Consider the following 13,842-nt stretch of genomic DNA (forward strand, 5'->3'; position numbering starts at 1 on the left):
CGTACGAACAATTCCGCTCCCGTCGTAAGGCAAACTAATGGCGTTTAAGACATAATTCCTCGAGTGACAATCAAATATTGCCGTACGGACACACAAGCACATTGCCATATGAACAAATTGCCGTATGGTTAAATTGGCGTAAGGACAAAAATTGGCGTAAGAACAAAAATTGCCGAAAGGACAAAATTGCCGAAAGGACAAAAATTGGCGTAAGGACAAATTGGCCTACAGTCTAACTATTAATATAAACGTTGAGGGCAGCATAGTATTTTAAAACCACGTGACTGAAACCACTCTGTGTCCACCAGTCCTGCTGGGGAATAAAAGCATAATCATGGAAGGCATGTGTTAAGCCATGGAGGTACCTCCATGGTCTAGTCAACAATAAGCCAGCCGACAATAAGCCAGCCCACTTTTATTTTTCCAGCCAACAATAACTATGAAACGCCGTTTGTGTATTTTATACATTTTCAGTGTTACTTATGGTTTTTATGGTATTAGAAATTAAATATTTGTGAGAAAACGGCGGATTGCTCCTGGGAGTCACTTGGTGAGATTATACTAGGGTACCTCTTTAGTCGTCCAGTAAAAGTTAGAGTATGACCACTGGTCCCGTTTACTCAGCCCTCATCTTTTAAATCATTGTACTAGGTACAGGAAACAAATATGTGGACCACATGTTCTCTATTGGATGCTTCTGCGTTTACAAGGCATATACTTTGAAAAATGTAAACAAATGGACCGGATCACTGTCTCGTCTTTTTATGGCAGAAAAAAACAAAAGATCTTACCTTAACCGCCTGTTATAATTTATATTTATGTGAATCTGATTTTTTTTAAATATATCGTTGAGCTTGTGCACTCTTTGTGTTCATAATCACATATATTGTGCCAGTTCTGCGGTACATTTCATTTCGAAACCTGAGCTGCACTGACGAGATCTAAGATCGAAACAGTTACTGTCTGCAGATTGGATAGATATATATATATATATATATATATATATATATATATATATATATATATATATATATATATTCATAACCCTTAAAGACCACAAACCGAACTTCACTAACAAACCGACTTGCCGATTAATAAACCCGACCAAATCCAAGATAGGCAAGATAAGCAAAACTATACTCGATCGTATTAACAGCAAAATTACATCAAAACTTCGCACCAACCAATGGAAAAATACCTCATCGGTCATCGAATGATTTAAGAGCATCGACAAGAAACAACAACACAACTTGATATGCTTCGACATCGTAGAATTTTAAACCTCAATCAGCAATGACCTGCTGAACAAAGCACTAGACTTCGCTAATAGATACGATGATATTACCAACGACGAAAGAGACATCATCGTACATACCAAAACATCAATATTCTCACACAAACAGCAACCATGGCAAAAGAAAGGCCCCACAGCATTCGATGTGACTATGGGTAGTTATGATGGCGCAGAAACGTGTGAACTTGTTGGAAGCTTCCTGTTACACCAATTACAACAGAAACTAGGAATCAACATAGGATTTACAGAGATGACGGCCTTGCCGTCACAGACACCACACCTAAAAGCACAGAAAACATTAAAAAAGACATATGCCAAATATTCAAAGATAACGGCCTACGCATTACCATAGAGGCAAACAAACAAGTCATTAACTTCTTAGACGTCACACTAAACCTAGCGAGGAACACATAACAGCCCTACACCAAACCAAACGCCACGTTACAGTATATCCATCAACAAAGTAACCACCCACCGACCATCCTAAAGAATATACCCGCCGGAATAAACAAACGACTCTCGTCCTTGTCATCCGACAAAAATTCATTCAACCAAGCCGCCCCTGTATACCAGAAAACTCTCAACGACAGTGGATACCAGTACACACTAAAATACGAGCCGGTAACCCAGACAAGACGAAAAAACAGACAACGAAACAAAATTCTGTGGTACAACCCACCGTTCAGCAAAAACGTCAGCACAAACATTGGACAGAAATTCCTATCCCTAGTAGACAAACATTTTCCAAAAGATAACAAACTAAGAAAAATCTTCAACCGAAACACCATTAAGATTAGCTACAGTTGTATGAACAATATGAAACAGATAATAGACAGTCACAACAAGAGAATACTCAACCAGCCCGAAACAACATCCATGGAAAACACGCAAGAAATCAAAACATGCAACTGCCGACAGAAAAACACATGCCCGCTAAACGGAAATTGCCTACAATCATCTGTAATATACCAAGCCACAGTTACACGCAAAGACAAATCCACCTCGGAAACTTATATCGGACTCACTGAAAATGATTTTAAAACGCGATACAGAAATCACACCTCATCATTCCGTCATACACGTTTTAGAAACTCAACCGAACTCAGTAAACATATTTGGACACTCAAGGACAACAACACAGACTATTCAATCTCATGGCGCATCTTGGCATCTGCTAAAGCATACAGTAGCGCAAACAAAAAATGCAACCCCTGCCTCAAAGAGAAATTATTTATCATCCGCCACCCTGAATTATCGACATTAAACAAACGCAACGAACTCGTGTCCGCCTGCCGGCACAGAAAGAAAGCATTGTTACATAACAGCTGACATTCCAAAACATATCACCTGTAAATGCTAATTCTACAAGTAAATGTGCTTATAAGCAACGTTGTAATTGATTGTTCTCATTATAGTGTCCTGATGAGACTCACGAAACAAGCCTGTAGAGACCAAACTGTAGTTTTTACTTCTTTTCCAGACTTAACGTATATTTTAGCTCTACTTTACCGTATTGAGCACTTTTTAGACGGTTACATTGAACCGAACATTTATATATATATATATCTATGTATGAGAATAGTTATGTACTACAGGTATAAATATACATACATTTGCATAATAATGTTGTATAATACACATAGGCAGTTTTATTTTATCTTATATGAAGTATGAATTAAAAAAAAAAATGTATAAATTAATATTGAAAACAAAAATGAAACGTAACGCAACATAAGTAACGCACGAGAAGGTAAGCAAACAAATATAACCATGAGACATAAACTAGACACAGGATTAAGACAAGCATTTCTAATATTTTTGTTTTTGTTTTTTTTTATATTCGTATTTTAAAATAATGTATATAGTCTGTATATAGGGTATAAATGAATTATATGTCAAAAAATACTACCGAAAATAATAATATAATATTAGTAAATGTATCTCCTACAGTACATTTATTAGTGTTTACAATTTTAGATGTTGAGAATTATAGAACAAACAAAAAATATTAGAAAATTATGAAAAAAGGTGGATAACAGAAAAGAAATATTAATGTTCTGATTCCAAGAACAGTAACGTTGATAAAATAAAAAAATAAATAATATATATATATATATATATAAACCAAACAAAAGTAAGAATAACAATGAAATAGTTATTATTATTATTATTAGAAATAATTGTATTAATCTGTTGAAGATGAAATGAATAAATAGTGGTTAAAGCCACAAAAGAGAAAAAAAAGTGGGCTGGCTTATTGTCGGCTGGCTTATTGTTGGCTAGCTTGACCATGGAGGTACCTCCATGGCTTGACACGAGCCTCTTTCTATGATTATGCTTTTATTCCCCAGCAGGACTGGACACAGAGTCAACAGAGTGGTTTCAGTCACGTGGTTTTGTCCTTTCAGCAATTTTGTCCTTTCGACAATTGTTGTCCTTACGCCAATTTTAGTCCTTACGCCAATTTAACCATACGGCAATTTAACCATACGGCAATGTGTCTGTGTGTCCGTACGGCAATATTTGTTTGTCACTCGAGGAATTGTGTCTTTAACGCCATTCGTTTGCCTTACGGGAGCGGAATTGCTCGTACGGCAACGTTTGTCTATTTTGGCCCTAATGGCCGCCCATATCTTTGATGACATTTTGTTTCATTTTGCGTTTCCGTGGTTTTTCTTTTCTTAAAATGTTAGTGACAAATGGCCTAATGTCATTATTATGATCATAGCCTAATATCTTTTCAGTCGCTACCTGAGAGGCTTTCATTTGATCTCAATGTTTACAACATACATATTTCTATTTGCTGTATTTTTTTATATTGACCTCTGATCTCATATTAATATATATAAATAAATACTGGTCGTACACACTTTGATTGATTGACAAAGTTCACTTAGTAGGCGTATAGTATTAATATTCTGCCGTTAAAATACAATGTGTCTTTACATCAAAACAAAGAAGACTGAAAAAGCAACACTTTTATCATGGGATACAACTTTTAATAGAGGAATTTCATTACAAACCTTTACTTGTATAGACTGATGTATGTAAAGAATAACTTTAAGTTACTATTCTGATTAATAAACTGAGAATGACCAGACTTCGAGTTGTGTGTAAGTTCAATAAACAACCAGAAAACCTATTGTAAAATTCTCCTACAAAAGATTTCTCTTTTTTGTGTCTTAATGATGTGTGTGATATAGGCTAATTTTACTACAAGTTATATTATAGTAAAATGAGTACTGGTTGGTGTTATTCTATGATACAAGAGAACCAACTTTAATATAATATATAATAATATAATAATACATAGGCCTGTAAAAAAACAAAACGCTTATTATTTATAGTAATAAGTACTTTCATCAGTTTCTTCCATGTGTAATATCTCCTTTTTTTAAATATTTTTTTTTAAACTTTTTAACTTTTTAATGTTGTAAATTTTGATGTTTGAAAGCTTGTACCAATTTTATATGTAAATCTCTCGCAATTCAGTTTTATTTTATATATACTGCAAAGAGAAATATTGAATAAAAGCAGAATGAATGAATGAAATATTTTAATTTGTATTCGAATTCTCTTCACTTGACCGTTTCTGATTCAAGAAAATTGACCACGATCTTTAATATTATAATCAACGAAAATTAAAAACATGATTAAAACTATGCTAAAATTAATAAAAACTCATTACCGATAGATATAATACCAATATTAATTTTTCTCAAATGTTGTTAACATTTTGAATATGATTTAAGACAAACGAGTTATGGCAAAGCACACGGGCAGTATCCAACAACTAAAAAGAACAGAAAGAAACAAATTAAATCAAATTAAATTAAGACATTGAAAATATAAGTGGAATGATTTATAAAATGTCGTTTTAGTTATTACTGAAATGATATACAATTTTGAATAATTTATAAAAAAAATTTCCACGTGACAAATACCTAATTCCAATTGAAAGGGGTTATCGTAATGTTCCAAACCGTGGGAATTCTATGAGAAATAATCTTTCTTTTAATTACCTATTTCACAGATTGCTCCCATGTAGCCATTCGGGCATGTACAGGTGCTTATATCATCTTCAGTAGAAACACAAGTTCCATTATTCATGCATCCACCGCAATCATCTTGAACTATATAAAAGAAATGAATAAAAATGTATGAACATTTTTATTACTTGACTTTATGTTATACAAAGATGGGATAGGCCTATAGAGATTTAGATATAAGCCCTTTATTTAAATTATAATGTATTTTAATGATTGTGTGAAACAGAAGGCATGTGAGAAAATTGGCGAAGGTAAGACATTAACTCCAATTTAACACTCGCGAAGTGGCATAGTGATGTAGCACAAAATTGCATGTACTGCAGTAAAGGCTGTAATTTGATATTATTATCTAAACAATGTGAGTTTTGATACTGAAACATTTTAAAAGGTTACCTTTAAAGGGGCCTACATACAAGGGTCCTGTTTGGATCAACCGACTATCGCTACTCTCGATTGATTGTATTCCAGTCATTCTATCCAATCGATGTATGCCTCCAGTCCAATCTGTCCAGTACAGATAGTTTTTATAAACTTCAATATCAGAAGGGTGTCCTGTCAAGTTAGCAATAATTCTTCTTTCGGTTCCGTCTAGGTTAGCTTCTTCGATGACATCAGTTCCTGAATCACACCAGTACATCTTTCCATCTTGAAGATAATGATTATAATTACATCAACACTAGATTTCAATTCAATGTCAGTAAACAGATTTCAATCTGTAACAGATTTCAATCTGTGAATTTTACAAAAATCCACATTTTTGTAAAACAGATTTCTTGTAGAATTCTCTAAAACGCCCCAAACTACCTCAAACAATTGTTAAGCAATAGCAAAAAAATGAAATAAAAACTTTTATTAACTATTATACTAGTTAGGTCTGAAATAGCTATACACTTAATTAACAATCAAGTCATATGGGCCTTAAAAAAGTTAGTCCAAATCCAGAATTAGTAGGTCCTTCAGTAATGTAGTCGAACATTCTTGCAAATACGAAACAATTTATTTATACCGTCTCCACAATTAGTCTGCCTGTCATTAAGGACTTTTCTGAGATATTAGCACAAAACCAAGATTTATAACAATATTATTGATAATACAAATTTCTTACTGGAAACTGATAAAGCAATTCCACTTGGATACACAAGTCCGCCCGTAACTATTTGGGTTCTTTTACTCAAGTCATCTAATGGTGCTCGCTCTATATTTTGCACGGTGTTTCCACAATTAGACCAGTAAAGGTATCTGATTCTGATGAAGAATAATTTATAATATCTATCTAAACATTATATATAGTATTATCTTACATCGTTTGTTTACAACAACGTAGATTCGACCAATAAAACCAGTAAATTACTTATTATACATATTAATATTTTATAGAGTTGTGAGTGTCTTTTGCAATCTATAGTAATTAATTAATCATTATAACATACCCGTTAATAGTATCAACCTCAATCGCAAGCGGCGTGTCTAAATTAGTATCAAATAGAACCGTTTTATTCGTTCCATCGGTATTTACGGCTTCGATTTTAGATTCGGCAGAATTCGTCCAATAAAGTTTGGTTTTTTTTCCCATCAACGGCTAAAGCATCAACTATTAATGAAAAGGCATATGCTGTAGATCTAACATATTAATAGAAAGCTGATACAGAACAGTGAAAAAAAAAGTTACTAGATAAACATCTAATAATATACAAATAATGAATTTGTATGAGTGTAATGGTACAAATAATGGCATACCTTTCACTTTTTTCAGCCAATCCAAGCCAGTACTCTAGGCTAGGCCTAGCCTATGCCTGTTAGTATTAGGCTAGACCTAGCCTAGGCGTTTTATCCTAGGCCTGGGATTGTTGACATAATTAACACTAAAGTAGGTGTGTTTATAAAATCCATATAAATATAACAATTTTAATATATTATTAAAAACCAAACGTTACTGTTTTAATCAATGTGAATCAAAAGTAGGTTTTGACTATTCTATGGCTACCTTTTATTTGATTCAAATGTCAGTAATCTATTTAGATGTTAAATAAAACAAATGAATGTTTTATATTCGTGTAATGGTACAAATAATGGCATTTGGTGAATGATGAAAGGTTAAATATCAACTCGGTGTTGCTTCGTTGATATATAATCTTTCATCATTCACCTCATGCCATTATTTGTACCATTACACTCATAAACATTCCTTATTTGTATACTATTGTACGCCATGTGACCCACAATCGTTCAATCAAATGACAGGAACGGGTGTTATATAATATAGTATAATAGATAAAATAATAGTTAAAACGTGTTCTTACTTCCAAATATATCAGTAACGATTCCATTTTCGTTAGTAGCAAACGAATACCATACAATGTAAGGTGATGACACGTCTAACCAGTATAACGTTAAATTGTTCGGATTATAATCAAGAGCCTTAGGTCTGCTTAGTGGAACTTGTATCGGTTCAGTAAAGTGCAAGCTTGTATTCTCAGGACTAATATTTGAAGAGTAAATTTGCGGAGGGTTGAGGTTGCCCACAAACATTATATCCTCTGTAAAGCAATAATTTAAAATAATAAAAAAATAATTACAACTAGATTTTAATTAGTTGAGTAGACGATGATTTTCTGATATCTACTTTTTTTTAAATAGCAATTAGTGTGAATGAATTATGGTTGTTTCAGATATAATGCGATGTAAGGAACTTATGTCGAAAGTGCTGATAGTGATTGTAGCAGGTGTATTATGAGGACCTTAATTGTAATTGTAATGTTTTAGTGATAACGAAATGAAACATGAAGGTGATTGTCTGTTTGAGCAAGAAATTAAATTTGAAGGAAATTGGACACACACATTTGAACTTGATATAGAAGCGAAATACTCGGTCTTTTTAATGTGGTGAATTATAAAAATAATAATGACGTGAACATTGGATAGACTTTTTACATGAATTCATAAAATATATACAGCTCGCATAACGAGTTTTGTTAAATTAGCGTAATTATGTTTATTTTCTATGAACAAGAAATTGCGAAATAAAAGATTGAATTGAATTGAAAAAAATCCAATTAAAAAATCAGGCGGCCATTATGATGGTATCACAAATAGATCATGTGATGCGAAAATGTTGAACAATTTTCAATCGCTGAAATGTCCTGAATCACTACGCTCGTGTAGCAAATATATTCTTATTCATATATTGTTACTACTGTATTAAAAACCAAAATCTCTGTAAACGCTTCGATGAAATTAATTAATTATGGATTCACTGGTTGTTATTATCAGTGCTGGATCTCAATAGTGCTGCAAATAATGATAAGTAAAAGGCTAAATCAAAACGGCGGAACGTTTTAGGTAAGTCGGTCCGGTTGAGTGGTCATCGACCGTAGGCGTATCTTTATATATAAATTATGGTTAAATGCCATTGAAGTTTAGAATAAATAACTTATAAAAATCGTATATTGTGATACTTATAATGACAAGAAGTATGCGGAAACAATTACAATAGAAACAGTATAAAATTATTTTAAGGTGTTTACAGTAGAATTATAAAATAGTCTATAATAAAGAATAGATACTTTCCGAGATTTACAATTATTTATGATTACTGTTGTGGTGTTTGTGGGGCTGTATATACAGCTATATAGCTTTAACAAGGCCATATTCATAGCTGCAGTCGCGTGCTCAAGTTAGTGTTTACCGACTAACCGACCGACCGACATAGTGAGCTGTAGAGTCGCGTTGCACACGACTAAAATGATGATATATGATATATATTCTTATTCATATATTTTTACTACTGTATTAAAAACCAAAATCTCTGTAAACGCTACGATGAAATTAAGTAATTATGAATTCACTGGTTGTTATTATCAGTGCTAGATCTCAATAGTGCTGCAAATAATGATAAGTAAAAGGCTAAATCAAAACGACGGAACGTTTTAGGTAAGTCTGTTTGGTTGAGTGGTCGTCGACCGTAGGCGTATGTTATATAATTTTTATATAAATGCCGTTGAATCTTCTTTTAAAGTTAGTTTAAAGTTAGAATAAATAACTTATTAAAATCGTATATTGTAATAATTTTAATGAAAAGAAGAAGTATGCGGACAAAAGTACAATAGAAACAGTGTCAAATTATTTTAAGGTGTTTACAGTAGAATTTATGAATGCTGTTTGGGAGTTGTATATATAGCTATATAACTTTAAAAATGATGATATGAATTATTGAGTAAGTAAAAATGCCAAGAGGTTAAGGAAATGGGTAGAACGTTCCCGTGGTGATCTGGTTCACAAAACAGATCTGAGGACAATGTTCAGTTTACTAATCCTAAAAACAATAAAATGTTCAATATGGGCTACTTACCACCGAAAATGGATCCTACGTGTGACGTCATTAGGTACATTGCAAAAAGTATGAATGCCATCGTGTTGCTTCTAAAACAGAAAATACCAGAGCCTATTATAACACACTTAGGGATGTGTTTCCATTTGATTATGATATCGAATAGGATCAAATGTCATGTTTATTTTCTCCCATTTCAACAATGAGATGTATTGCAGAACAATACACTATACTTCCACAAGTTTTTATTCAGTCAGCTGCTGCTGATAGGTTTCTGTTTCACAAACGATACTTTTTTTCTTTCCAAAAATCGCAAAAAGGTCTTCAGAGACGCGACATTTTACAAACTCGCCATCTGATCTAACTTGTCCGGCTTATCTCCCCCATCCATATCTTGTTCTTGGGGCTTTGATCGGGTCAGGAAGGTGGCTAAATTGGTTGATGTTTATACTAAACCACTGCCCTGGAGATTTTTAAATGTTTAAAATTGTTTTCGTAAATAAAAATATAGGGTTTATTCAGAGACTATGGGTTGCAAGGTCTTCAGACTTGGGTGAGTATGAATCCGATATCGAGAAGTGGAGGTCATAGATCAAGAGGAAATCTCAGAATATTTAAATTGCTCCGGTCGAGCTAAAACAAGGAGAAAAGAGTATGAATCCGATATCAAGGAGGGCGCCACTAAGTTCATGTAATTTCAAAGGCCGAAGTAAAATTAATTTCAAAATTGCTCCGATCGAGCTAAAACTGTTGATCAATATTGATATTGATATAATGGCGAATGTGGAAGGTGTAGAGTAAATGGTCACACAATTCATATGACTATAGATTCATGTTCTATTGAATGCATAGCATTTAGCTTAGCACGGCCATTCTGGGAGTTATTTCATTAGCACTTAAATTTTAAAATGGCGTTAGTATATTCAAACAATTGTATTGTATGAATTCTTTTGAATATCGAATTTCTACAGTGTCAAATGGAAATAGCGAATAAGAAAGGTCTACTTTTGTGAATAATAAATGTGTGAGGCTTACAGAAAACGGATAAAATATCTAGATGATTTTTTTTTTTTTTTTTTTTTTATTATTTATTGCCAAAAACCAGTTACAAACAAACAAAACACAGAAACTAAGGGAGTAGGCAGGAACCTAAAAGTGAACCTAATCACTATAATAAGAGTTCAGGTTCCGTACTCCCAAAGTAACAACAATGATATAAAATAAACAATATAAAAATATTTAAAAAACAAATAGACGAATCAACAGTGTCAATATAAAATAAACGGATAAAATACATAATAGTCGATTCAACAAAGTCAATATAAAACATGTGATTTAAGTGAATTTAAAAATATTTGAAAACTGTCTAAAATTAAAGAATTTTTAATCATTTCCGGTAATTCTTCCCACAACCTAGGGAATATATTAATAGCGGAATGATGAAGACAATTGGTTCGAGCATAGTGATGAATGAACTTAAGTGTATCAAGGTGACGGCCATTAACAACTAAAGATTGACGAACACTACTACAATCAACCGTTCCAATAAGTGATTTACAAACAAAGGATAACAGAAGATAATTTCTTCGATTATATAGTGTAGGCCAATTTAGCTTAGTGAGACGTTCCTCGTATTCCATTTCACCTCTTGTTTGTTTAAGGACAAGCCTAGTAGCCCTTCGCTGGACTGCCTCGATACGTTCTGTAAGTTTTTTGATTCGAGGCAACCACGCTGGGACACCATATTCAAGGATGGGGACAATGAGAGCTTTATAGAGTGAGAAAATAGCTGAAGGGGATGATCCTCCTGCAATACTAGTAATAAAACCCAACATTCGATTTGAACGAGAAATAATTAAGTTTACATGGTCATCCCAAGTAAGTTCACTATTAATCGTGACCCCCAGATGACAATGACTAGATACGGATTTAATAGGCAAGTCATTTATACGATAAACAGGTCTATACTCTTTCCTTGATCTTGTAATGTGGAGAACCTTGGTTTTATTTAAGTTAAGCTCCATTTCATTTAGATCACACCAAGAGGAAAGCCTGATCAGATCGCACTGAAGAACAACTTCATCGTCTACAGTAAATATATTTCTATAAATTATCGTGTCATCGGCAAACAATGCACATGGAGAAATAATAGATGAGGGAAGGTCATTTATAAATAAGTTAAAAATAAGGGGTCCAAGTACGCTGCCCTGTGGTATGCCAGAGGTAACTGGGGATGATGGGCTAATGGATCCTTGATACAAGACTCTTTGGGAACGTCCCAATAGAAATGACTTGATCCATTTCCAGACATTGCCTCTGATATTAAAGTGGCTAGCCAGCTTATTTAAAATAATATGGTGAGGCAGTTTATCAAACGCTTTGGCATAGTCGAGAAAGATAACATCAATTCTGGGGGCTTTAGTTTTATCTAGCGAAGATGCCCAGGAATGAGTTAGGTTGTTAAGTTGGGTAACACAGGAACGTGAGGGGAAAAAACCGTGCTGGACATCAGTAATTGGACAATTATAAGCAACGTGATCAGATATACTTGAAAACAGTATTTTTTCAAGCAGTTTCGAACAAATAGGGGTAAGGGATATTGGTCTGTAATTACAAATTGCATTTTTATCACCAGATTTAAATATAGGAGTGATATGGGTATTTTCCACTTAGCGGGGATTTCCCCCATACGCAGGGACAAGTTAAACAAATTAAATAATGGTGGAGCAATAAATTCGGAAGCAGATTTCAATATGTATGGATGCACGGAATCAGGACCTGGAGATTTATTAGATGAAAGTCCATTAATCACCTTCTCAACATTGTAGACGTTAAAGTTAAGTTGAGAAAGTTCAGGGATTTGGACATTACAAACCGGAGGTTCACAGCTGGGAATTATGGGTGAGTTAAAAACAGAAACAAAAAAATCATTAAATGAACTAGCAATTACAGGGTGTGACGAAACATTCACACCATTAATATTAAAAGATAACGGTGCTGGTGATCTTCTACGTTCTCTAACAAAACGCCAGAAAGCTTTACGAGTAGAGTCACTTGTAAATAATTTGTTGACATATGAATAATACGACTTATTGCATAGACGCTTAACCTTATTACGAATAGACTTATAGTCATCCCATGCAGATACAGAACCAATACGTTTGGCTTTTCTAAACAGTCTATGCTTTATATTGATAAATTGCTTGATGTCATTGGTAACCCATGGGGAATGTTTCCGCTGCTTGCGTGATTTCAACGTAACTGAGTCACGGACAATAGCCAAATAACCAATTAGCAAATTGATAAAGATTTGATTAACATTTGAAAAACCAACAAATCATTTTACATAATTGGTTACAGAATTGATTAAACAAATATATAGGCTTATTGAACCAAGGCAATCTAACAACAGTATGCTGAGTTCCGGGGACCAAAGGGTTTATCTGTGGTTGCGACACGATCAGTTCCACGCCCCTCAACAGACACCGCGCGTCGCGGAGATTATGAACATACACTGTTGGTATTTGTCAAAAATAAGGACTGTACGAGTTCCTATCTTGGCAAGCCGAGCTCAATGTTCTGTTGTTAGATTGCCTTGATCATAGCTCCACAGTGCCTTGATTTAACTAATTGTGATTATAAATAATAGTAATTATTTAATCTCAAATGTACGTACTGTAATTCTACTTTTTAACAATAAAACTTACCCACAGACAAGTTATGTTAAGCTGTTGTAAACTCTACCGAACGAATGGAATCCGTGTAACAAACAGGTAGTTGGTTTTTTATTCGATTTATTTATGCTTCAGTGAATATTTTATTGTATGGTCAGAAAGCTAAGAATACTCTTTATAATATTCATAATAAATGTGTATTAGTACTGACATATTTGATTGACACAGTACTTGACCTAATTGATTGTGAATTTCTATAGAAAAAAAAACACAAAACAACTCATCTAGATTTCAAAATATGGTATACACGAAAAGGTTTTGGGTTGGGCTAACTTAAGATATAAGATATCGAGTCTCATTATGTAGGAAAAAGTTGAAAATTAAATAATAATATATTTCCACAGATACCAAAGTATTTAAAATATTAATTAATGCACCACGCAAATTGCGATTGAAACATCGCATGATTTATAAAACGTGTTGCGTATTTCCTAACGA

At 33.5% G+C, this 13,842-nt stretch overlaps 1 protein-coding gene across 1 annotated transcript; it reads right to left on the reverse strand.

Annotated features, from left to right (window-relative positions):
* Nucleotides 1-3,547: 3,547 nt before the first annotated feature.
* On the reverse strand, nucleotides 3,548-13,432 carry LOC140051824 (low-density lipoprotein receptor-related protein 5-like protein). Its single transcript, XM_072097143.1, has 8 exons — nucleotides 13,378-13,432; nucleotides 9,692-9,762; nucleotides 7,644-7,880; nucleotides 6,774-6,934; nucleotides 6,449-6,588; nucleotides 5,737-5,988; nucleotides 5,317-5,427; nucleotides 3,548-5,087 (listed from the first exon to the last, which is right to left on the reverse strand). The coding sequence occupies exons 4-8, from the start codon at nucleotides 6,914-6,916 to the stop codon at nucleotides 5,056-5,058; spliced, it is 678 nt and encodes a 225-aa protein (XP_071953244.1). The 5' UTR covers nucleotides 6,917-6,934; nucleotides 7,644-7,880; nucleotides 9,692-9,762; nucleotides 13,378-13,432; the 3' UTR covers nucleotides 3,548-5,055.
* Nucleotides 13,433-13,842: the final 410 nt, after the last annotated feature.

This window comes from Antedon mediterranea, chromosome 6 (genome assembly GCF_964355755.1).
Source record: "Antedon mediterranea chromosome 6, ecAntMedi1.1, whole genome shotgun sequence".
In the NCBI taxonomy this organism is placed as follows: Eukaryota; Metazoa; Echinodermata; class Crinoidea; order Comatulida; family Antedonidae; genus Antedon; species Antedon mediterranea.

What these genes read in the sequence shown, in the direction of transcription:
- LOC140051824 (XM_072097143.1), bottom strand. Translation starts at nt 6,916, where the DNA reads ATGGGAAAAAAAACCAAACTTTATTGGACGAATTCTGCCGAATCTAAA. An exon ending in AATTGCTTTATCAGTTTCCA is followed by an intron (nt 5,989 to 6,448) that starts GTAAGAAATTTG and finishes ATTATCTTCAAG; the next exon opens with ATGGAAAGATGTACTGGTGT. An exon ending in GTATGTAGGCCCCTTTAAAG is followed by an intron (nt 5,428 to 5,736) that starts GTAACCTTTTAA and finishes TCTTTTATATAG; the next exon opens with TTCAAGATGATTGCGGTGGA.